At 51.8% G+C, this 21,613-nt stretch overlaps 2 protein-coding genes across 2 annotated transcripts in view; one reads left to right on the top strand and one right to left on the bottom strand.

Moving 5' to 3' along the window:
• SLC22A3 (solute carrier family 22 member 3) overlaps window positions 1–17,437 on the bottom strand; it is a 74,399-nt gene extending 56,962 nt beyond the window's left edge. Inside the window, exon 1 of the mRNA XM_037058919.1 lies at window positions 16,880–17,437. Within this exon, the coding sequence (XP_036914814.1) occupies window positions 16,880–17,275 (396 nt within the window). The 5' untranslated portion in view covers window positions 17,276–17,437. The remainder of the gene's footprint in view (window positions 1–16,879) is intronic.
• LOC118988532 (uncharacterized) lies at window positions 17,274–18,779 on the top strand. Its single transcript, XM_037048277.1, has 3 exons — window positions 17,274–17,304; window positions 17,415–18,171; window positions 18,640–18,779. The coding sequence occupies exons 1-3, from the start codon at window positions 17,274–17,276 to the stop codon at window positions 18,671–18,673; spliced, it is 822 nt and encodes a 273-aa protein (XP_036904172.1). The 3' UTR covers window positions 18,674–18,779.
• The last annotated feature ends 2,834 nt before the right edge of the window (window positions 18,780–21,613 follow it).

Here is a 21,613-nt window from a genome sequence, read left to right as displayed (position 1 = left end):
TAAATGCTGCCCGGCCACAACCTGACCTTGGCTTTGCGTCTCCTGCAGCACTGCCGCGGGCGAGCAAGCACGTCCGTCTGTCAGCTGGGACCAACAGCCTTCGCTGCCAAGCCTCCGCGCAGGCGGCGCCTGCTCTCCAACGGCCCACTTCCCTGCAGGGTTTCACACAGAGACCGCGCCACGCAGCACGCACACATCGGCACCCCACCCTATCATCACTAGTTAATGAAGACCCCCATCTTATTTTGCTTACTTATTGTATTTCATCCCTATTCTTATTCCCATCCCACCCTGGCAGGCCAGCCTCATGGGTTAGGGTGCATCTCCTTACTTGTGTTCTTGTAGAAACTACGCTGTGTTCTGTGCAAAGTTTTAATTTCATGTAAGCGGTGTAGTATCCTATACCTCATTCTATTTCTTACTTCTGTATTCTGCCCTGTACCTCAGGGATCACCAGTGATGTTCTGTGAACATCTAATCCATCTTTTCTGGCTGCTGCGTGGGGCGTGTCCCTGCGTTTGACAGTTCCTCTCTCGCAGATAGCCTCCAACTCCTGCCACCCCCTTAATGCCGCCCGAAGGCACCCAGCGCCCAATGGGTGCATTTGAGACTCTCCTTTGGAGTCTATGCACGGGAGTGGGACTGCTGGGTCACAGGATGTGTGTGGACACTTCATTTCCATCAGTCGTTCCAGATTGTTCTAGAGAACAGCTCCACATGCCCTCCGGCTGTGGTCCTGGAACCTTCTGACCCTTGGCGTCACCAGATTTGCATTTCTCGGATTATGAATGAATCCATATCACTTCTGATGCTTAGTGGCCTTGTGTGGGTTTTTTGGGTTTTTTTCCTATGAGAACTGCTTCTATCCTTTGTCAATTTTTCTACAAGACCTTGCTGTCTTTTTCTTGTGGCTTTTTAGAAGTCCCTTTTGTATTATAGACTTATCAATTAATCTTCTGATGGTTCAGACATCAAAAATGTCTTTGCTGACTCTCCCACGCGGCAGCTCCAGACTGGGACCAGTCGCCGACGCTGCTGTGCTTTGCTTCCCTCCCACGAGAGTAGCCCGTGGGGCTGCTTCGCAGCGTGTGTGAAGGTTGGATGAGTCCACTGCTTACTATGCTTTCATGTTTTCTGGGAATTGAAGAAGAAAATAGGTTTCTAAGCAGGAAATGTGTATCAGTAACTGTAGTTTATTCATGGTTTATTGAAGTGTGGCTTTCTGTCCCTATTGGGTATTAAGGCATTGTTTTCATGGATTACATTTTATTGTCTATTAAATGTCGAGAGAACTGGATGGCTTAAGACAGAGTGCTGTCTGGCCCAGATTTACCTCAACCCCAACCTGAACCTCAGTGTTCATAATCATCGCCTCTCCTTCATGGCCACGTGCTTATTCCATAGGTTGTGGGGGCAGGAAGGGAGATTTTCTGTCTCTTCCCTGAGGTCAGATTCTCATGACAGGACAGGCAAACTGGGATATGAGGTGGCCTTTTCAAACTGTCCCAAAACATAAGGCACATCTGTCTCCTTGACAACTAGAATGCAGGCATGAGCCACACTGGTGTCTTTCTAAGCACAGCCCCTTCAGAGACCTTTTGCTGTCCAGATTTATTGAAAAAATGTTTGCCCCTTGCAGGAAAAAAAAAAGTGATGGAGAGAATCTCGTGTTAGAATGATAATTTAGTTCTTTTCCAAATCTCTGACTCCAACAGGGGTCTGGGGGAAGGTGGGGGCCGGGCTGGGTGCATGCTCTGAGGACTGGGACCAGTCGTCACCTTGCCCAGATCTGTATGAGCCCTGGTGGGGTGACAGCTGGCAGACAGGTGCCCAGCTGCCATCCCAACCGGCCAGAGAAACACCCTCTGTGCTGGGGCCCGAGGGCTACAGTGTGTGCCTCGGGCTGGGCCTCCCCTTGGTTGCAGCCTGGTCCTCAAGGTCACGGAGCACAGCAGTTCTGACAACACCCTCCAGCTCAAGCCCGTCTACCCGGATGAAGCCAACCAATCCGGCCAACAAATAGGTACGGACTGTCTACAAGGTAAGAAGCTCTGGGTGTCTTATGTCCTTTGAGGAGAGGTCAGAGGGGTCTGAGTCACTGCTCTCGACCTGAGGCAGCTTGGACATGAGGAGGGAGGTGGAGGAAACGCAGATGTGGACCCATCGGGTCACAGAATCAGCACGGCGGGGAGCTTTGGAGGAGACTCGCCCATCAAGTCTTGATTCTGCCAGCTTTCCTCTGGGCGGGTTTGAACAAACTGCATGACCGATCTTTCTCAGCTTCAGACGCCGTCCATGGGAAATGGACAGTCGCATCTGCACATCACCGGGCTGTGGAAGGACTGAAGGAGCTGTCCTGCGAGGCGCGAGCCTAGAGTGGGGGCTCAGGAAAGGCAAGCTGCTGTGGCGAAGATGAAGGACCACAGAAGCCCCGGGGCGTCAGCTGCAGGGCCAAGCTGTGCAGGGCCTCCGTCGCCAGCCAGGCTCCCTGCTTGACCCCCCAGGCAACTGGAAGGCTTCTTGCAGGAAGGGACAATCAGAGAGATACTTGAGGAAGATTAAGAGGCAGCATCAACTGTGCGAGGCCTTGTGGCTGCCCCTCGGGGAGCAATGGGGGATGCACCACGAATCTGAGTAGCACACAGTCCTGTCCTCTGAGAGCCTCTAGCCTGTGAGGACAGTGGGAGTGCCCGTACCTCCAGCGGCACCCCCCACTCCCAGCAACCACCACTGCAGCCAGCAAAGCCGACACCTTCTCTCTTTTATGTAAAATGTGAATAGGAGCACCTTTGAGATGGCCAGGTCCCTGCCCATGCCCGCCACCCATGGTGGCCTTGCCTGTCCTGAGATCGCCCTGGTTTAGGGAGGTCCAGGCCCCAGCCCAGCATCTTCTGCTCTGTCTGCAGCCAGCACTCGGTGTGGGGTCTGAGCCAGGCTGGCTCCGGTGACCCCAGACCAGAGGAAGGAGGGAACTGTGTGTGCTGGGTGTGGTCTCAGGCAGCCCTCCAAGCCACCTGCAGGGGGGTAGTGTTAATTCTAGGCCTGAGAAATGGGGACTGGGGACATAGCATGCCCCCAAAGCTTGCAGCTCTTACCTTCTCTCCCGGGTCCCTCAGCTTTAGCACAAGTCCCAGCCACCCCAGATTCAGGAGCAGACCCCTGCCGCGTGCCTGAGGGCTGGAATTTGGGTGCCCTGCCGCACAAACAACTCCCTGGGCCCAGGGGTTCACCGTGTGCCCCAGATTCCCAGACCCAGCTGCCTGTCTGAGTGGATTTCTTTAACAGCTATAATCACAGTCATTTAGCACCTGGGACGGGCCAGACAGCCGGATGAGCCCCCTGCACGAATGACACTCACAAGCCTTGCCCGCCCCACACAGCAGCAGCAGCACGCCCACCGCACCAGGCCAGCCTCGGGGACCCTTGGACTATTCACTTTGCCCTCAGTCACCAAACTAGCACGACTGTGCACCACTTACTCGCCTTAACCATAGGCCCCCCCAAACCAGTTCCGATCTAAAATTTGGTTACTTCTTCACAGAATTTTGCAACCTCGTATGGCCATTATCTAATGATCTACAGGGCAGATAAGTACAAAGGCAGTGTTATTTGGTTTTGTAATGTAGAGTAATTTGGGTTTATTTGGTTTAGTTTAAAATCGCTATTCTTGCACCTGTGCCCTAGATAGACACGTGTCCCAGACGGGGCCGATTAGGGCTGCGGGGGGCACCCAGCGGGCTCGGATCCGTGCGCGGAGACGCACATCAAGAAGCTCTGTGGGGACGCTCTAGGGACACTTCCCTTTGCACTACAGAAACCCCGAGGTTTATTTCCTGATTTCATTTTTCAACAAGTTAATGCCAAATTAATTTTAATTAATTGCCACTTAATCTTCTCACCTAGCCTGGGTATTTAATATTTTCAGTTATTTGCATAACTTCCCTACGCTTGTTTTACCTGAAACACTCATTTGATGATAAGAATAAAGTGACACCTATTTCTCATAGGTGTCTGCAAAACACTGCTTCTAAAAAGCCCTCCATGTTAAAGGGACACGCTGTCTTCTCCATGATCCCTTAATCCCCCTCAATGTGCTGCAGTCTTTAGAACAAGAGAGCCTGGCACCTCCCTCTTCTGTTTGTGTCTCAGAGGCATCGACTTACGTCTCTGCCCAAGGGGCTGGAGACACACGGGCTTTCATCTTGTGCCGTGGTCATGCCACGCTCCCAGTTGGCAGAAGCCCTGTGAAATCAGAGCCGCCCTGTGCGTACGCCGAGCATCAGCAGCCACTGAGGAGGCGTCGGAGACGGGAGAACCCATCCAGCAAGGAGGCAGCTGAGAGCATGCACAGAGGAGCTGCATGCCCGGGGAGCCTGCAGCGCCCCCCTGCGTTATGTCCGCCCTGGCCAGGTAACGGGTGTTCCGTCTTCTCTCAGGTGTGGGCAATTACCTCAGACTCCTTAGCGCATGACTTTGGGCTCTGGCACCAGAGACCTGACAACATAACAGCAAAGATGGTCAAAGCCATCAGACTTCATTAACAGGAAACCAGCCCACAGTCCCCTTCTCCTACGCATCAGGGCTAAAGCCCAGCACGGCCGGACAAGGCCCTGGCCCCATTGAACTCCTACACAGGCCTTGCTTGGGCGTCTCATGCTGGACACCACGGCGCTGATGGCATTTCACAGAAAGCCGGCATTTCACCCAATCTGCCTGCATGCCGTGCAAACAGTACTGAAAAAGACTTTCATTCCATGCAGAATAAAACTGTATTCATGCCATACTCTGACAAACTAATTGACGTCCTCTAGGTGAACCACCTATTTCTGCATTGGGAAGCCAAGAAATGCTAAACAGTTATACCTCAGCACACACCTGCTAAAATACCGGATACCAACCAGGAGGAAAAACTCTCCAGCCACATGGGTGAGGGGAGTGAGGCCAGCAGGCGCCGTCACCCTAACAGCAGACGCCCGTGTGAGGCATGGATCTGCTCATGCTGCTGGAAACTTTCAGGTTTTTCCTCTAAGCTATTCTCTAAGAAGCCAAAAAACATGGTCTCCCACTCATCTTTAGGCTTTATTAGACATAAAGCATACAACACAAGTTGTTAACAACAAAAACCACAAAAGCCACATTACACCCCCCCCCAAAGAGAAGCAATCTTGCCAGAATGACTTCATAATACTTCATTGTTTTAACATTGCAGTTAAATATTTAGTTTTAGGGTTAATAACCAGATAATTGACACCAAAGGCTGTGCCTCTTGACAAGCTTGTGAGGCTGTGGTTCCTTTTTCCACATTATTCTCTAAATGTTCCAGTCCCAGCAATCGCTGTTAAAATGGACAGCAAGAAGCTCACCTGTCACTTGGTCACGTCCCCAGCTCCCACTCCAAAACAATCCTACAGGGAGGTCCACCAGCCTCCTAAGACAGGGTTTGGCGTCAGAACAGTCCCCTTTGTCCCTGTAGCCCAGGCCCACCCCCACCCCGCCCCCATTGGGTGGCTTCCATGGGAGGCTGCTCAATGCCACGGCCCCTCCTCAGACTCTCCAGAGGCCCAGGGGCTCGAGTGACATGAGAGAAGGCATCACAAGTCCGCTCCAGAGTGCCAGCAACCCCACCCTCCCAATCCTCGCCCATCCTGTTGACGTCATTCACAGTTCAGCACGCCCATGGGGAAGGATGGTGTCCCAGGAGGAGTCCCATCTTAACTTCTAGAAACTGACATCTGTAGGTTTTAAGTTAGAAACCTAAAAGCAAACTCCACTGCAGACATGACAGACCTAGAGGACCCTGGGAATCGACTGGCAACTGACCCTCTGACTCAATATGGAAACAGTGGTGGTGGATGTTGCCGCGGTCCTTGATCACCCACAGTGATAGGACTCCTGCACGGGGACAGCACCCTTTCCACCGCTGTGTCAGCATCACTAATTAATCAGCGACTGGAACCCAAGCTTTCAGGAAAAAACCCAACGATAATCACCATGCTCATTCTCTGACTTCTATTTTTAATTTCTTGAACAGGGTTTTTAGAACTCCCCTGCAAGAATTCTTTTTCTCATTGGGGAGTTCTGATCAAGATGGCGGCACAGGTAAACGCAGCCCTTGAATCCTCCGAGAACCACATCAGAACCACAGCTAAACTACAGAACCACCGTCATTCAGAACTGCCTGGAATCTGGCAGAGCAGACGGCCTGTAACTAAGGATACAAAGAGAAAGCCATGTTGAGACTGGTAGAAGAGACAGAGATGCTGAAAGGGGTGGAAAGGGGCGGTCCCACACCCACGTGTAGTGGGTAAAAAGTGGGAGCGACATCTCAGCCATGGGCCCCCCCCCCGAGGAGCGAGGGGTCTCAGCCCCGCACCAGAACCCCTAGCCCAGGGTTGCAGTGCCAGGAAGAGAAGTTCCCAGAGCTTCTGGCTGTGAAAACCAGCGGGAGAGGGCTTCTGGAGTCCCAGGCATTCATTCCTCTTACAGGGCCCAGACATGGACTTACGTGGACTCCCTCTGAGCTCCAGCATGGGAGAGCAGCTCGAAAAGCACCAGGGACGTACAGGGAGGAACGGAAGTGTCTGACGTCGGCGTGAGGGCTGTGGCAGTGGGGAGGACAGCTTTTTCCTAGGTAGAAGTGCTGGCAGAGGTTCCTTTTCTAGACCCTTTCCTCGCAGAGGCGGGAGGCAGGCACCATATCTGAGTCCCCATCAATCCGACTCACACTGTGTGCTCTTTCTGGTGATTCCCTGAGACCTCACCCCACCCACCTTGTGGGTCCACCCAAGACACTGCCACTGTCCTTCCCCAAACAGCCCATCTTGGCTCATCCTTCAAATCTTAAAATCTCTCAAAACAAGCAGCATCTGGCCTCGGCATGCCCCACACCTCTTACTAACAGGCCCCAGGCTCCCCACTAGCTGCAGCTGGCCTTGGCTCGCAGCTTGGCCTCTCCTGGGCATCTCCAAGCCCAGCACAGATAGCAGCCGTCTGCTCTGTAGTTCATGCTGGGCAGCCCCAGAGCCAGTATACCCGGTGGACAGCTTTGGCCCACACTGACGCACCGCGGAACCACCTCCACATGCAACACACTCAGGGGTGGACTCAGCGAGCCCCAGAGCCTGGCTGAAGTGAGCTCTGCTCTGCGGAGTTAGGCTCCGCACATCTGCTCCGCCATGATGATCGCAGCCAGCCCTTGCTGCCAATTGGCCTGGGGGTCAAGCCCTCCCATTAAGTTGCCAACAGCAATCAAGGCTCAGCCTCGACAGGAAGGTGGACACAGCCCACACTGTGGGCTCACCTGGAGTGAGCACCAGGAGTGCCCAGCTTGGGTTATCGGTGGGGGGGGCTGTGCCACGGGGCCACACGGGGCACCTACTACACGAGGCCACTCTTCCAAGCCAGAGAGATGTACCCACTCTACGTAATACATAGAAACAAACACAGGGAGGAAAAACGAGGAAACAAAGAAACATATCCCCAATGAAAGAACAGAACAAAACTCCAGAAAAAAACAACAACAACAACTAAACAAAATGGAAACAAGCAATCAACTAGTTTGAACCACTAGTTACAAGATGCTTAACGAACTTAGGGGAGGAGTAGATGAACTTAGTGAGAACTTCAACAAATAGATATGAAACACAAAAACAGAACTAGAAAACATAAAAAGTAACCAGTCAGAAACGAAGGACACATGAAATTAAATGAAGAATACATTGCAGAGAACCACCAGGGGAGCAGATGACACAGAAGATTGGTTCAGCAGTTTGTAATACAAAGAAGCAAAAATCACCCAATCAGAACAGCAAAAAGAGAAAAGAATCCCCCCAAAATGAGGACAGGGTAAGGAGCCACGGGACAACGTCAACACTGTCAGCATTCACATCATGGGGTTTCCAGAAAGAGAAGAGAGAGCAAGGAATTGAAAACCTGTGTAAAAAAATAATGACAGAAAACTTCCCTAACCTGGTAAAGGAAACAGACATACAAGTCCAGAAAGGGCAGAGAGTCCCAAACAAGATGAATCCAGAGGCCCACATCAAAACATGTTCTAATTAAAATGCCTAAGGTTAAAGACAAAAAGGAGAATCTTAAAAGCAGCAGGAGAAAAGCAGATGGCTACAAGGGAGCTCCCATAACATCATCAGCTGATTTCTCAACAGAAACCTTGTGGGTCGGAAGGGACTGGCACAAAATAGTCAAGGTCATGAAAAACAGGGACCCACAACTGAGATTACTCGACCCAGCAAAGCTGTCATTTAGATAAAGAGCTTCTCAGACAGGAAAAAGCTAAAGAAATTCATCATCATCAAACCAGTATTACAAGCAATGTTAAAGAATCTTCTTTAAGAAAAAGAAGAAAACAATAATAAAACCATGAATTAATAATATGGCAGTAAATGTATGTCTATCAATAATTACTTTAAATGCAAATGGTTGAATGGTCCAATCAAAAGACAAAGGGAGGCTAAATGGACAAGAAAACAAGACCCTTACACATGCCGTCCACGAGCGATTCGCTTCGGATTGAAAGACACACAGAGACTGAAAGTAAAGCGGTGGAAAAAGATATTTCATGAAAATGGAAACAAATAAACAAAAAGCTGGAAGAGCAAAACTTTAGTAGAAAAGCTGTATAACAAAAGACAAAAAGGGACCCAGCGATTCCATTTCTGGGTGTTTATTCCAAGAAACCCAAAACGTTACATTAAAAAGACACAGTATCCATATGTTCACTGCATCATTATTTCCAATAGCCAAGACATACAAGTAACTGAAGGGTCGAGAAGAAGGGGTCCATGGAAACAATGGAATATGACTCAGCCACAAAACAATGAAATCTCTCCATCTGCAACAACACGGATGGACCTAGAGGGTCCTGTGCTGAGTGAAATAAGTCAGACAGAGAAAGACAAATACCACATGATTTCACTGATACGTGGTCCTAAAAAACGAAACAAAACAGAAATAAACTTATAGATACAGAAGATATTTGGACAGTTGCCAGATTGGAGGGGGGTTGGGACTGAGTGAGAAAGGTGAAGGCCTCGGGAAGCACAGATTGGTACTTACAAGTAGTCACAGGGTGTAAAGCACAGCGCAGGGAACACAGTCAGTAATATTGTAATAACTGTGTAAGGAGTCAGATGGGTATTAGATTTACTGGGATGATCACGTAGTTATATAATGTCTAATTACTGGTTTTACACCTGAAACTAACATAATATTGTATGCCAACTGTAACTGAAAATAAACAATTATTTATTTAAAGTTTAAAAAAAATTTTCAATCATATTCATTTGCTCACCTTCTCACATCCCCCTACGCCACACCCCTCCCCGTTTTTCTGTGTGGTTCCTCCAGTACCAGCCCCAGAGCCGCCTCGTTGTATTACAAGCACAGAACAGAAAAGTTGGTGCACAGCGCCAGCCTGCCCGGATAAATGGCCTTAACCCTCACTGGCCATCTCACCAGTCACCCATCCTTCCAAAAAGCTACAGCAAGAACCTTAAGAGACATCGCCTTTTCCCCTCACAGAGCCGAAATAAACGGTCCCTTCTTGGTAATAGTTTTAAGAAGACAAAAACATTGGCCAGTGTCATTTTGTTTAGAAGGTGGGCAGTGCATGCTGCCCCTGCAGAGACCAGAGGGCATCACCCCAGCCCCCTGGACTGTGGGGAGCCCGGCCCCTTGCCCACCCCCACCCTGTGCTGGGCCCAGCTGCTCCTGGGGCTCCTCTCGGGTGACAACACAGACGGGCCCAAAAGTGCCAGGACAGCTGGGAATGGCCGTTTCTGCACAGCGGACGTCAGCACATCAAAATGCTGGTCCCAGAGTGCCAGCAGGGCTGCTTCTTCCTGCTCCGTCCCAGTTCCAGGTGGCATCCCCCTGGTGAGCACTGTGAGGGTGACAGAACCCAGGTGCAGACAGGTCGGGCAGCCCTCTGCTGCACGGGTGGGGGCAGTCCCTGCAGACCCGTGGGTCGGGAGGAGGGTGAGGCAGGCCGGGGTGGGTAGGCCTTTAAGAAGCAGCACTGTTCCGTGGAATCAAGAAAACTGCCAATGCCGAAGAATAAAATGAGATCTTCACGCTGAAAACCACAGAGCATCGTTCAGTGACATCAAATCATGCCAGGGGAAACGTAGCCACATATCAGGATCAAGTTAAATCATCTGTATCAGAGTCACTGGAGCAAAAAGTCCATTTCAAATGGACTTTTACACGTCCATTTTCTCTAAATTGATGTTTAGAATTAATGCTGAAAACAAGCAGCAGCAGCGTGGTTGGGAAGAGCTTTGGTGTTTCAGTCCACGAAGGTCAGTCTCAGGGTTGGCCTCACCAAAATTATGACAGGGGCCAAATTTGTCATTCAGTCCCTTTCTTGTTTGCTCCTCATTTAATCACAAAATACGAGAAACGCCATGTAATCTCATCACAAGCGCTTATTAAACGCCATGTAATTTCATCGAGTGTACTCCCGGAACAGTCTCTGGCCTCGAGAAGCCTATCGCCTGCCAACAGGCAACGGGAGGAAACCAGACACTCCAGGCTGGTGGCAGGTGGCAGGTGATTGTGGAAGGCCTTTCTGAGACAGGTAACTCTTAGCTGCATCTTTAGGTGAAAAGTGGACCGTCCTTGTGAAGAAAGGGGAAAGGTGTTTTGAGACATAGAAACAGCACACTGAAGAGCCAGGAAGCCCACCAGGGGTCTCCCCAAGGGGCTGGAGCCTGCCAGAGGCACCTGCAGAGGCCAGGGGCCTACGGGCCTGCACACACCCGTGGGCAGAGTCATGGTGGCCTTGTGTGCAGACCCAGGAGGGGACTGTCTTACAGGAACCAGCTTCGTACCATTTTATTAGGTGCCTGCAGTCTCCAGGAACTACACCTAAAATGTTCTATTAGTCAGCAATAGCTCAAAGTAAGGGTTGTAAAAAACACCCCCCAAATCTCAGGGGCTTGGCACAAAAAGGTTTATTTCTCATTCACTTCACATTCCTATGAGATGAGTAGAAGGGAAGGAAGATGGTGGCTCTGCTCCCTGTAGCTTTGTAGGAACAGATCTCCTTCCACCTAAGAACCCCACCATCTCTTAGGGCTTTGGGGTTCTCTGCCAGCAGGGGAGGGAAGAAAGGAGAGGGGAGTTGTGAGGACGAAGGTTCTTCTGGCAGTGTCAGGTGTCACTTCCCCACCCTCCTGACCAGAGCTCTGTCACACGGCTCCACCAGCTGCAAGGGAGGCTGGGAAGTGTAAACTAGCTGTATGTCCAGGAGGAAAAGTACAGGGTCTTCCCGCCCTTAAAGACCAATTAATAACCAAGAGATTTTTTAAAATATATTTAAGGCAAATATGTTGGTGACTTTCATGTTAGCTCAGAAGTCAGCAAACTACAGCTCCAGAGTCCAGTCTGGCCCACTGTTCACTCCCTCTCTCCCTCCCCCACCTCCGCTAGCTCAACTCTAGTCTGTTAACTCTTTACATGTTAGTAGACACTAATTTTTTTGAGTATCACTGAAGGCCAAACACAAAGACGAGCACTTTGCATGCATGTTTCAGACCAGTTGCTAAGGTAGGAGCTCAGGAAACTGAGGCTCAGGCAGATTCTGTGACTTGCCCTTGAGGGTGAAAGACAGAGGAGCAGGGATTTAGGTCCACATCTATCTGACCCCAAAAGACATGTATGCACTTTCCACCTTCTAAACTGCCCTATGCCAAGAGTCTGTAACCCAAATGTCAAAGAGTAGAGACACATCTGTTGCATAGCCCATTGGGCTGTGTCCCACCTGGCTTTGTCCAAAGCTCCACTGGACAGATAGCTCCACTATCTTAGGTTTGCTAAGATACCCAGGGAGTATGGCCCAGCTGTGGGTGCCCCACCTTAACCAGTGGCAGGGCTTCACTCTCAGCCTACGGCAGCCCTGAGCCATCCATCAGTAGCCCAGCTTTCATCAGGCAAGCTCTGGGACTGCTGCCCTGAGCACAAGGGGTGATGCTTCTGCCAAGGTCTGCAGAGTGTGTTGTGGGGACTGGCACTTTATTCAACCACAACAAGGCGGTTTTGCCCCTGGGACTCCCATCAGGCTCCTCATAAAGAAACACTCAGCATGGTTCCACGTGTGGTCCACGGACCACCTGCATGGGCCTCACATGCTCATGACAAATGAAAGCCCCAAGTCCAGCCCTGATCTTTCCATTCCAGATCTCTGTGGGTGGGTCACAAGAGTGCATCACATCCACTGTTGCCGGGGTGTTTAATAAATTGCTACAGATTAAATGACAAGGAGGATGTGGACACCTGGACATCCTTCTCCTCCTGTGTTCCTCTTAGACACCTCATTGTCCTCACCAGCTGAGGTCAAGGTCGGTTAAAGGAAAGTTAGAGCAGCCATAATAATATCAGATAAAACAGACATTAAGATAATATATATTATAGATTTAAATAGGGTCCCTACACTATAGTAAAAGGTTCAATTTACTACATAGATTTAAAAGTTCTGAATTTGCCCATACATGCATCCAATAAAATCACCTCACATATATAACTTCTAAAATCTGTTGGGAATGTAGGGAGAAACTAACTAGCCCACCAACGTAATGGGAAATTTCAATATTCTAATGACTCTCGATAGACCTACCAGATGGAAAGTTGATTAAAATCTAGAATATTTTAACATCATTGACAAACTTCAAATATTGGACATCCATAAAACCCCATACCAAATAAAGATTGCACATCCATCTCAAACACACATAAAATGCTTATAAAAATTGACTGCTTAGAAGGCCAAAAAGCAGATTTTAATAAAATTCAAAGAAGCAGTATCATACAGACCACACTTTCTGACCACACTCAAGTTCAATTAGAAGTCAACAAGTAAAAGATAAAAATGTCAACACACACTTGAAAATTTAAAACAAGCCTCTAAATAAATCATGGGTCAAAGAGGTAACAATAATAGAAACTAACAATCCAGAGGACGGCATAATAATTAAAATCTGCATTTCAAAACCAGCTGGTTGCAGTCGAAAAAAGTACGCAGAAGCAAATCCATAGCTTAAACACTGAGCGTAGAAAAGAAGAAAGGCTGGGAATAATTGAACCGAGTGTCCAGCTGAACTTGGAGAAGGCACACGAGAGTAAATCCAAAAACCAGAACAAAGAGGAGAGATTAGTGAGATGGAAAGTGAATAATGCCACAGTTGGTTCTTTGAAGTAATGATAAAACAGATGTTCTCTTTGTGAGGCTAATTCAGAAAAAAAAACAGGGAAGGCACCAATAACCGTAGAAATTGTTTTTAAAAATTACAAAAGTGATGATCTTTGTAAAGTGGCCAATCAGAGATTCAGTCCGAGTCAAACTTGCTGGGCTGCTCTCTCTCTCCGGGACCCACACAGCACGCTCCAGGCTGAACCAGCAGTGAGGGCAGGCTGCTGGTGGTGCTGACGTGGGCTGGCCCGCCCTACCAGCCTGCCTTTTGTTGTGGGTAGGATGTGGGAGAAGCAAAGCAGAGACCGTGAAGCACGCAGCCGGCTGAACACCTGGAAGCAGCCTCTGTTCTCTTCAACGGAGCAGCCAGTCCCTCAAATGGGTGTTCCTTGGACTGGGGGAGAAAAATGGGCGGCGGAAGGAAAACAAGAAGGAGTTGGCCTATTTCTAAAGGTGCTCCAAGGCCCAGTTCCTAGTGAGAAATCAGAGAGAAGCTCTGCCCCCACCCCGCCCCAATCCCTGACACACAAGCATTTAAGAATCCTAACATCAGTTTCGAAGACTCAGTCTCAGACAGTGACGTGAAACCCTTGGGCGGCGGGGCTTGGACTCTGCTGTGTTGCATCACACTCTTCTGCCCTCATCCGACAGCTAGATAAGGATGAGATGCAGGCGGGCGGCAAATCTGCACGGAGAAGTTTAATGTAAATAGAAAATCAGGGCCTTGCCTTGAGTGGCAGAAACAAGTGGGGGAGCCAGCCTGAACCAGCCAGGCACTTGGCATTGACTTCTGCCTTCACTCCTCCGCGCTGCTTTTGCTTTGCGAGGTGAAAAGAGGGTGAGTGAGGTTTAAGTGCCCATTTTGAAACGTTCCTATCAAGAGGAGAGAGAGAGCCCTTTCCAGGAAATGAAGGCACAGCCTCCCATCTGCTGGTCTGGGAGACTGTCTTCCTGACACCGTGAAATGAAACTAAATGGCAGAATGGCCAGAGGAGCACGAGAGTAACAAAGTGAGGAGGAACGTGAGGTTCGGGGGGATCCCTGCTGGCTCTGCACTGTGAGGGTCTGGGTTTCACGTGCTGAAACTTGTTCCAAGGACTTGGAGCGCTACATGCAGGAGCCCCTGTGTCTGACCCACCCCAGCTGCAGAAGGGTCTGGGTCTCCAGCATGCCCTGTCCCACCTCCTGCCTCAGTGCCTCCTCTGAAGTCCAGGACAAGGCTGTGTCCCCCACCATGTCCGAGGGTGAAATATAATAGCCACATGAAGACATTCTGGACTCTGGTTGCCTTCTCACATCATAAACCACCCCCACCCCCACTCTGTGATTAATATGTTTAACTTCGAGTCCCTAAGAACACCCCGGGTGCATGGTGTTAGCCAAAGATAGAACCCAAGTTCCTTTAATCATCCTGACAGAATGTGAACGGCCATATCCTAAACCAAAGACAGTGAAATATTCGCTGTGCAGAGCTCTCAGAGAGAATGAGTTGCTCGGGACAGCTGAGCTTCCTGAGGAGCCGGGGGCTTCCTCTGAATCAAAACATGAAAAACAAACAAACGAAAAGAAGCAAAGAACTTAGGATTTTTTTAAAAAGTCTCTCTCAGGCACTTCAAAAACCTGTCACCGGCCTTCGGGAGTGCCTTCTGATGCTGTTCGACCCTGCCTCGAAGATGCTTAGCATTTCTCGGAGCGTGCCGAGCAGCCACCCCATGACGACACGGATGGCATTTGCAGCAACGTGAGGGGCTCGGCCCCACCGTAATTGCACGTGAGACAGCTGAGCCTGAGCAGGCTGACCCCCACAGGCTGCCTGGCTCTCTGGAGACAGTGCCAGGACCCCAGTTTCCTGAACTTCCCCCTTCCACACCCCCTTTTCAGAGCCATCAACTTTCAAAGCACTACCCAGCCCTCCCTGCAACAACCCCAGAATGCTGACTGTGTCTGACGTACCTGTCTGGGCACTCACGCACAGATTTTGTGTTCCCTTCTCTGAGGCTCTAAAGTCACATCTGTTGGAAGAAGCACCCCTCGAAGGTGTGTGCCTTTTGCTCTTAAACTTAATTTTCTTTGTTTGAAGTTTAAACATCTTCAAAAGTCAGGCATCTACTCTACAAGCTACGTGTTCTGGTTTGCCCGGGACGTAAAGGTACAGCATCATGCTGAATGAAATAGAGGCCACTACCAAATAGTGCTCTTGGAAGGAAGTACCAGCAACAAGGCAGGCTCCTTCCCAAGCCCATGCCTTCTCTGTTTTATCCATGTCACCTATGAAACCTGCAGCAGCGAGACTCCGGCACTTTGTACAGCAGTCCCCGGCACTATCAGCAGAGTTAGTAGAGACTGAAGCACCCCAAACCCACAGTCCCGCTGCACTGCCTGGCAGGCTGCCCCGAGGTTTACCCCCAGAGCCCTGCACCCACACATAGCGTGTGAGCACACCCACACACAGCAGTGTGGAACAGGCACAACCTCAAAGACCCACAGTCCCAAGCCCAGAGAGGAGAAGTCAGCAGACCAAAGGACACCATTGCCAGAGGCAGGAGAGGCCCTGCCGAACTCCGTTCCCCCATTATTCAAGTAGGTGCTTTAAAAACATTAATGTCCACATATAAAGGCAAATATTTTCTCTCCCGATTTGCCTGTGCACACTCAATCGTTTTTTAAAATTGATCTGTGATTACAGACAGAGTTCAATAAAACCGCTCATCTCTCCACCCAGGCTCCGTGGAGGCTGGCCTGAGGTCCAGAGCTCAGGAAGACGAACAGGCAAACTGCCCCCGAGGCTGGGGCAGAAGCGCCCTGACTCTGGGGTTGAGGGGCCACCGACCCCCAGTGCACTGCCTGCCCAAACATACCCAAGAAAATATGGGGACTGCCCCCACCTGGGCCCCAGCAGCCAACACTGGTAAGTGGGGAGGGGTCCACTTTACGGGGCTGGTAGCCTCTCCTGTTGCGTTCCAGTGATTTATTAGTGGGGAAAATTTTAAAACTTTATTTAAAACACCAGCTTTCCCAACTTCTCTCAGTTGTTGCTCTTTGCCCCAAAGCAGTTTTACCAAAATCACTTCCTTGGATGGCCTGGACTTCTGTCCCCAAGCATTTCAGATAATAATTCCAGCAGCTGGAGAATGCCGAGCTACCTTCAAACGCTGGCTTCCCCTTCCCTTTGCTCCCTGTAGACCATGAGCCAGGGGGCACCTGCTTCATGTCGCTGGCCGCTGGCCCAGGACACTGCGGTCCTACCGCCAGCAGACCCCCGATTCCCACTTAGTGCGCACACAGGTCTGAGTTAACGGAGGTAGCACCGGATGCTTCCATTCCTGGGGAAGCGGGTGCGAAGCATCTCAGGGTTCCTCTGAGTTTCCTTCAAGCCCGAATCCACAGCTTCTCTGCGTCAACTCTCTAGCGGAGGGAAATCAAACTGAAGGCATTTCCCAGGCATTTACGACCCATCTATTGCAAGAGTGAAATGACCCAGGTCGGTCCCCACAGGTAAGCAACAGGTCCCAGCGCGCACGGACCTTCCCAGCGCGCACTGTGACCTTCCCCGCCGGCTGTCACAGTGCCGGGGTCTGCGTGGGTGGGGAGCAGAGCCCCATCCTCTCTCCACCCGCGCTCACCGGGGAGCGTGGGCCAGGGTCGGTATCCCCGCGGGCTGGGCACCCTTACCTCGCTGATGACGGTGGAGTGGGCCTGGGCGTAGCGCCAGCCGCCCCTGCACGGTACCAGCGGCGCCGAGCGGTTGGGGAAGGCGGCGAGCGGGTCCGCGCAGCTGAGCGCGGTGGCATTGGCCGCCTCCAGGAGGAAGCGCTGGCAGTGCCCGTGGCCCTCGAGCTCGGGCGCCGTGCGGTTCCACTCCTCCTCGGGGCTCCAGCCGCAGCGCTCGGCCAGCGTGGCGGCACTCGGCCCGCGGCACCAGTAGTGGTCGGGCCGGCTGCCCAGGAAGACCACGGCCACGAAGAGGAAGGCGAAGGTAACGCCCGTCAGGCACAGCAGCAGGAACACGCGCCGCTGGAAGCGCCCGAACTCGCCGGCCCTCAGCAGCGCCTCGTCGAAGGAGGGCATGGTGCGCGCCACCCGCCTCCCAGGCTGGAGTGACCCGAGGGCCCTGCCGGCCGCCGGCTTTACCCCACCGCCTCCCCCGCGCTCCCGCCTCACGCCCCTGGGCACTGCGCCAGCGGCCGCGGTCCCTCAGGTCCCTGAGCCCGCACCTCTCGCCGCCCGCCCAGGGGTGCCTGCTGCAGCGCAGGCCGTGCTCCCCGGGGGCACCGCTGCGGGGTCCCGGTGGGGTGGGGGGCGCGGAGGGGTCCGGGAGGCGCGGCCTGGCGGAACGACACCGCGCGCGAGGGACCCAGCCCGGGACTGAGAGTGACGGGCACAGCCTCTGGCTTGGCAAGGAGCTCCATTCGGTCCCTGCCAGCAGCCTGCTCTGCAGTCGCACTGGGTTCGGCACCAGAAGAGGAAAGTTTCAGAGTCACCCGGCTACTCCCAGGCTCCTCGGACTTGGCCTCCCGGCTGTCCCGAGTGCATCCAAGGGAACTAACGACGCGCGCCCCCAACCAGCGCCTGTGCCCCGGAGACGGCCATCCAGCCCGCTTCGCCTTCCGGCACAGAGGCCGCTCCGCGCGCCCCTGGCTCTGGCCGTGGTTCCTAGAACAGGGAACCGATTGCACAGCTCGACCCCGTGGGATTCGATTTTGGCGATGTCTCAGAGATTGTCCAACTTGTTTGGCGACGTCTCAGAGGTTGTCCAACTTTTCCAAAAGGGCAGCAGGGCGACCCACAGAGGCCGAGCGGCTTGTTCAGAGGCCTGACGTTCGAAGTGTGACAGATTTCCTTAGCCAGGGACTTCCGACCTACTCTCGGCCTGAAATTGCCTGGAAATGGTGTTGTGTCTTGGCCCGAATAGTTGTAATTTCTTTGTTGGCTCCCGAAGAGCCTCAGATCTACTCCTTCCATGGGTAAGTTACTACTACATTCAGGCTTCGGCCTTCTCAGGGTGGTGACAGCCTTGTGCCGGTTGGGAAGGAGCCTCCTACGCCTGCAGGTGTCCTCTCAGCATGTCCCCAGCCCTTCTCCCCAGCTCCCCACCCCATCCTCAGAAAAAGCCTTCCACCTGACTCACTTTCCTCCGAGGCTGAGAGGCTAATAAGAGCCCAGACTTACCGCTCCTCCCACCAGAGCAAGGACCCCCTGCTGCCTCGATTCAAGCGGGCTTCCTCCCCTTAGCAGCTTGTGGCCTTGGACGGCTTAGTCCACCCAGGCTCCTGGTCTGTCACATGAAGCTCCTGCCCTCCTGGGGCCACGGTGAGGACTGAGTGAACTGACAGACACAAGAGCCCAGCAACCCTGGGGCACGTGCGCCCTCCCCGGGTTAGCTGTTGTTACTGTTCGTGCTTGTGGCTGAGCTGGTGCGGTACACTGTGCAGGGATGTCCCCAGGATTGCAGACGTCCCAGGATGAGTCCCTGAAGAGTGCAGGCAGCAGGAGGGCCTCACCCAAAGGGCAGTTCGGTCATTCTGTCATTCCTCCGGAAGCACCTCCGTCAACGGGTACCAGTGACTTCTCGGTCTACGTGTCTCGTGCTCCAGGGTCCAGTCCATATTTCTAATGGCTGCCAGTGTCTCAGACTCCAGCCGTCCTCCGCACACCCAGTGCCTCCTCTGGCCCCCTTGGGTGTCACCATGGCCTGGCCCCACCCCCAGAGTCTCAGTGTCATCTCAGCCCCCTCACTCCTCGGGCCTCCCTTGCTCTTCAGCCCCACTCCCCACAACGCACACCGCCAACCCTGCCTCACTCCCTGCCCTGCCCTGCCTTGTCCGTCTCCAAAGTGCTTAGCACCACCTAACAGAAGCATATTTTTATTTCTTGCTTCTAATCTATTTTTTCCTATTTATTTATTTAATCTACCTCCTTCCAGTAGGATGCAAGTTTCTCAAGGGCAGAGAGCTCAGTCTGTTTTGATCATTTCGATGTCGTCATCACCTAAAACAGGGCCTGGGTCACCACAGGTGCTGGGTGAATATGTGCAGAATAAACAGATGCTTCTCAACCACTCCCCCCACTGCACCCCCGCCTATGCACAAGGGTATCGCCTCCTGCCTTATCCACCAGCCTCAGGAGCCCCTGGGGGTTCCCTGCCCCGGGCACCGGCCTGTGGTCCTCATCCCTCCCGTCTTCCCACGGAGCAGCTTGGAGCTGCAACCACAAAGGGCTTGCCTTGCTTTCCAATTCACTTTCCACTTCTCACACTCTCTTTCAAGAACCAAATCTGTGTCCCTCACCAACCTGTTCCTTCCTAGGACTGCCAAACAGAACTTCTTGATAATCTTCACATCCTTCTGGAATCTTCCTAAATCTATGACTATACAAGCCAAGTTCCCTCTTTCCCATTTCACCCTCCCACCCCCCCCTGCCCCCTGCCCCCTGCCCAGGAGGGCCTGGGATGAATGTTGACACCCCCCTCCAAGCCTGTTCCCCCCACGACTGCCTTCCTGCCCCAGCAATGCCACCTTCATCTGGGCCCCTACTACGTCTAAGAACCTGCTCACGGAGTTGAATTACCTTTCTCTTTGTATCACAGTTGTCAGGGCATTTTCATTTTGATCATCTCTGTTTCACGAAGAAAGATGATGTAATCTGAGCCTACAGACAAGTCACCCTTTGGAGCCAGAACTAGGGGTTTCAAATCAAATCCCCTTTTGCTCCTTCCAGGGAGTGACCTCACTCATGTTTCAGACAGGTTGTTATAAGAACTGACGCTGGCAGACACAGGCAAGTCATCTGTATGCCTTCAGGTCCTGTCCCCCACCCGCTCTCATCTTCCTCAAGGCAGCCACCAGGCATCCCTTCTCCGGAAGGTGCCCTGGGAAGAGGGCTGAGGACCACTGGGCAGGCATCCTGGGCTCCCAACTCCCAGAGAGTGGCCAGGGGGCAGGGGGCAAGAGGAAGGATAGGTTTAAGGGGTATGACCCTTAGCCCTTGGGGGAAGGCAGCAGAGAAGTTGGAAGGGACCCCCGAAAGCACAGGACCTCCCTTGCCCAGGTGTAGCTGTTAGAAAATTGTTATTCGTGTTTTAGTCCACAGGTAGTGCATACAGACAAGAGTGTACTTGGGGTCCTTTGAAATTTACATAAATGGTACCAAACTGCATATTTTTCTGTCACTTCTTTTCCCCTCCACAGTATATTTCCGAGAACTGTTAGCCTTGATAAATATGGGTCCAGCTCATTTACTCTGCTATCCTACAATTTCTCCATTCCTCCCCTGAGGGCTGGTAAGTTCATTTTAAATTTTTCACAATTACGAACACTACAGCAGTGAACCTTGGCACTTGGGCAGGAATCAGTCTAAGGTAAAAGTCGAGAAGCAGACTGGCAGGACAGCCGGTGGCACGCAGTGTGAGCTTTGCTGGTGCTGCCAGACTGCTTTCAGAGGGGAAGCCCGGATTTGCCCCCCGTCGGCAACAGGCAAGACTGTCTGCCTCCGCACCAACTCTCTGGCCTGTTGGGGTCCACAGCAGGCACTCCGGGGGCACGCGATTCCGTGCGGTGGTTGACACGTCCCTGGTGTAGTCAGATGGGACACTTTATACATGTTAGTCATCACTCAGGCTTCATCCTCTGTGGGTCACCTCTTTGCATCCTCTGCTCGGCTCTCCTTGTTCCTTAGTTTTTCTTGAGTGTTGGGGAAGTGATTGGTGTCTTTCTGTGTTCTGCTTCTCTATCAGCCATACATGCACCGTCGTCACAGTGACTTCCCATCTGTGACAAGCCACAGTGTGTGGCTTGTCTTGTCACTCCGTTTACCGTGTCTCAGTGACTACAAAGAGCTCAAATTCTCATGCAGTAAAATGTATCCGTTTTCTTTATCGCTCCTGCCGTTCGCATCTTGCTGGAAAAGTCCTGGGTGAGTGTGTCTCTGGGCTCTTGCGTTCGGCCCGTCGTCCGTCTGCCTCGGTGCCCAAGTTTCACTAGTAGTTATGACCCTTCTACAGTCTCAGCATGGACTAGGGCAGTCCCACCTCCTCGTCCTCGCCCCGGCGCCTCTCCAGAATTATCTTGGCTCTGGGGGGTTTTTTTTCTTCCATGTACATTTTATTTTATTTTTTTTTAATTCTATTGCTTTTTTAAAAAATATTTTATTTATTTATCCTCAGAGGGGAAGGGAAGGAGAGAAGGAAAGAAACATCAATGTATGGTTGCCTCTCATGCACCCCCTCCTAGGAACTGGCCCACAACCCAGGCATGTGCCCTGACTGGGAATCGAACCGTGATCGTGTGGTTCGCAGGCCCACACTCAATCCACTGAACTACACCAGCCAGGGCTCCATGTACATTTTATATTTTATCAATTTCCATAGAAACTTGGCCAGGATTTCTATTGGACATTGTACATTTTAAT

This window comes from Sturnira hondurensis, unplaced genomic scaffold (assembly GCF_014824575.4).
Source record: "Sturnira hondurensis isolate 20B ecotype Veracruz unplaced genomic scaffold, ASM1482457v3 Scaffold0000167, whole genome shotgun sequence".
Taxonomy (NCBI): domain Eukaryota; kingdom Metazoa; phylum Chordata; class Mammalia; order Chiroptera; family Phyllostomidae; genus Sturnira; species Sturnira hondurensis.
The sequence above is the reverse complement of the archived record's forward strand: the minus strand, read 5'-3'. Positions and strand labels throughout refer to the sequence as shown.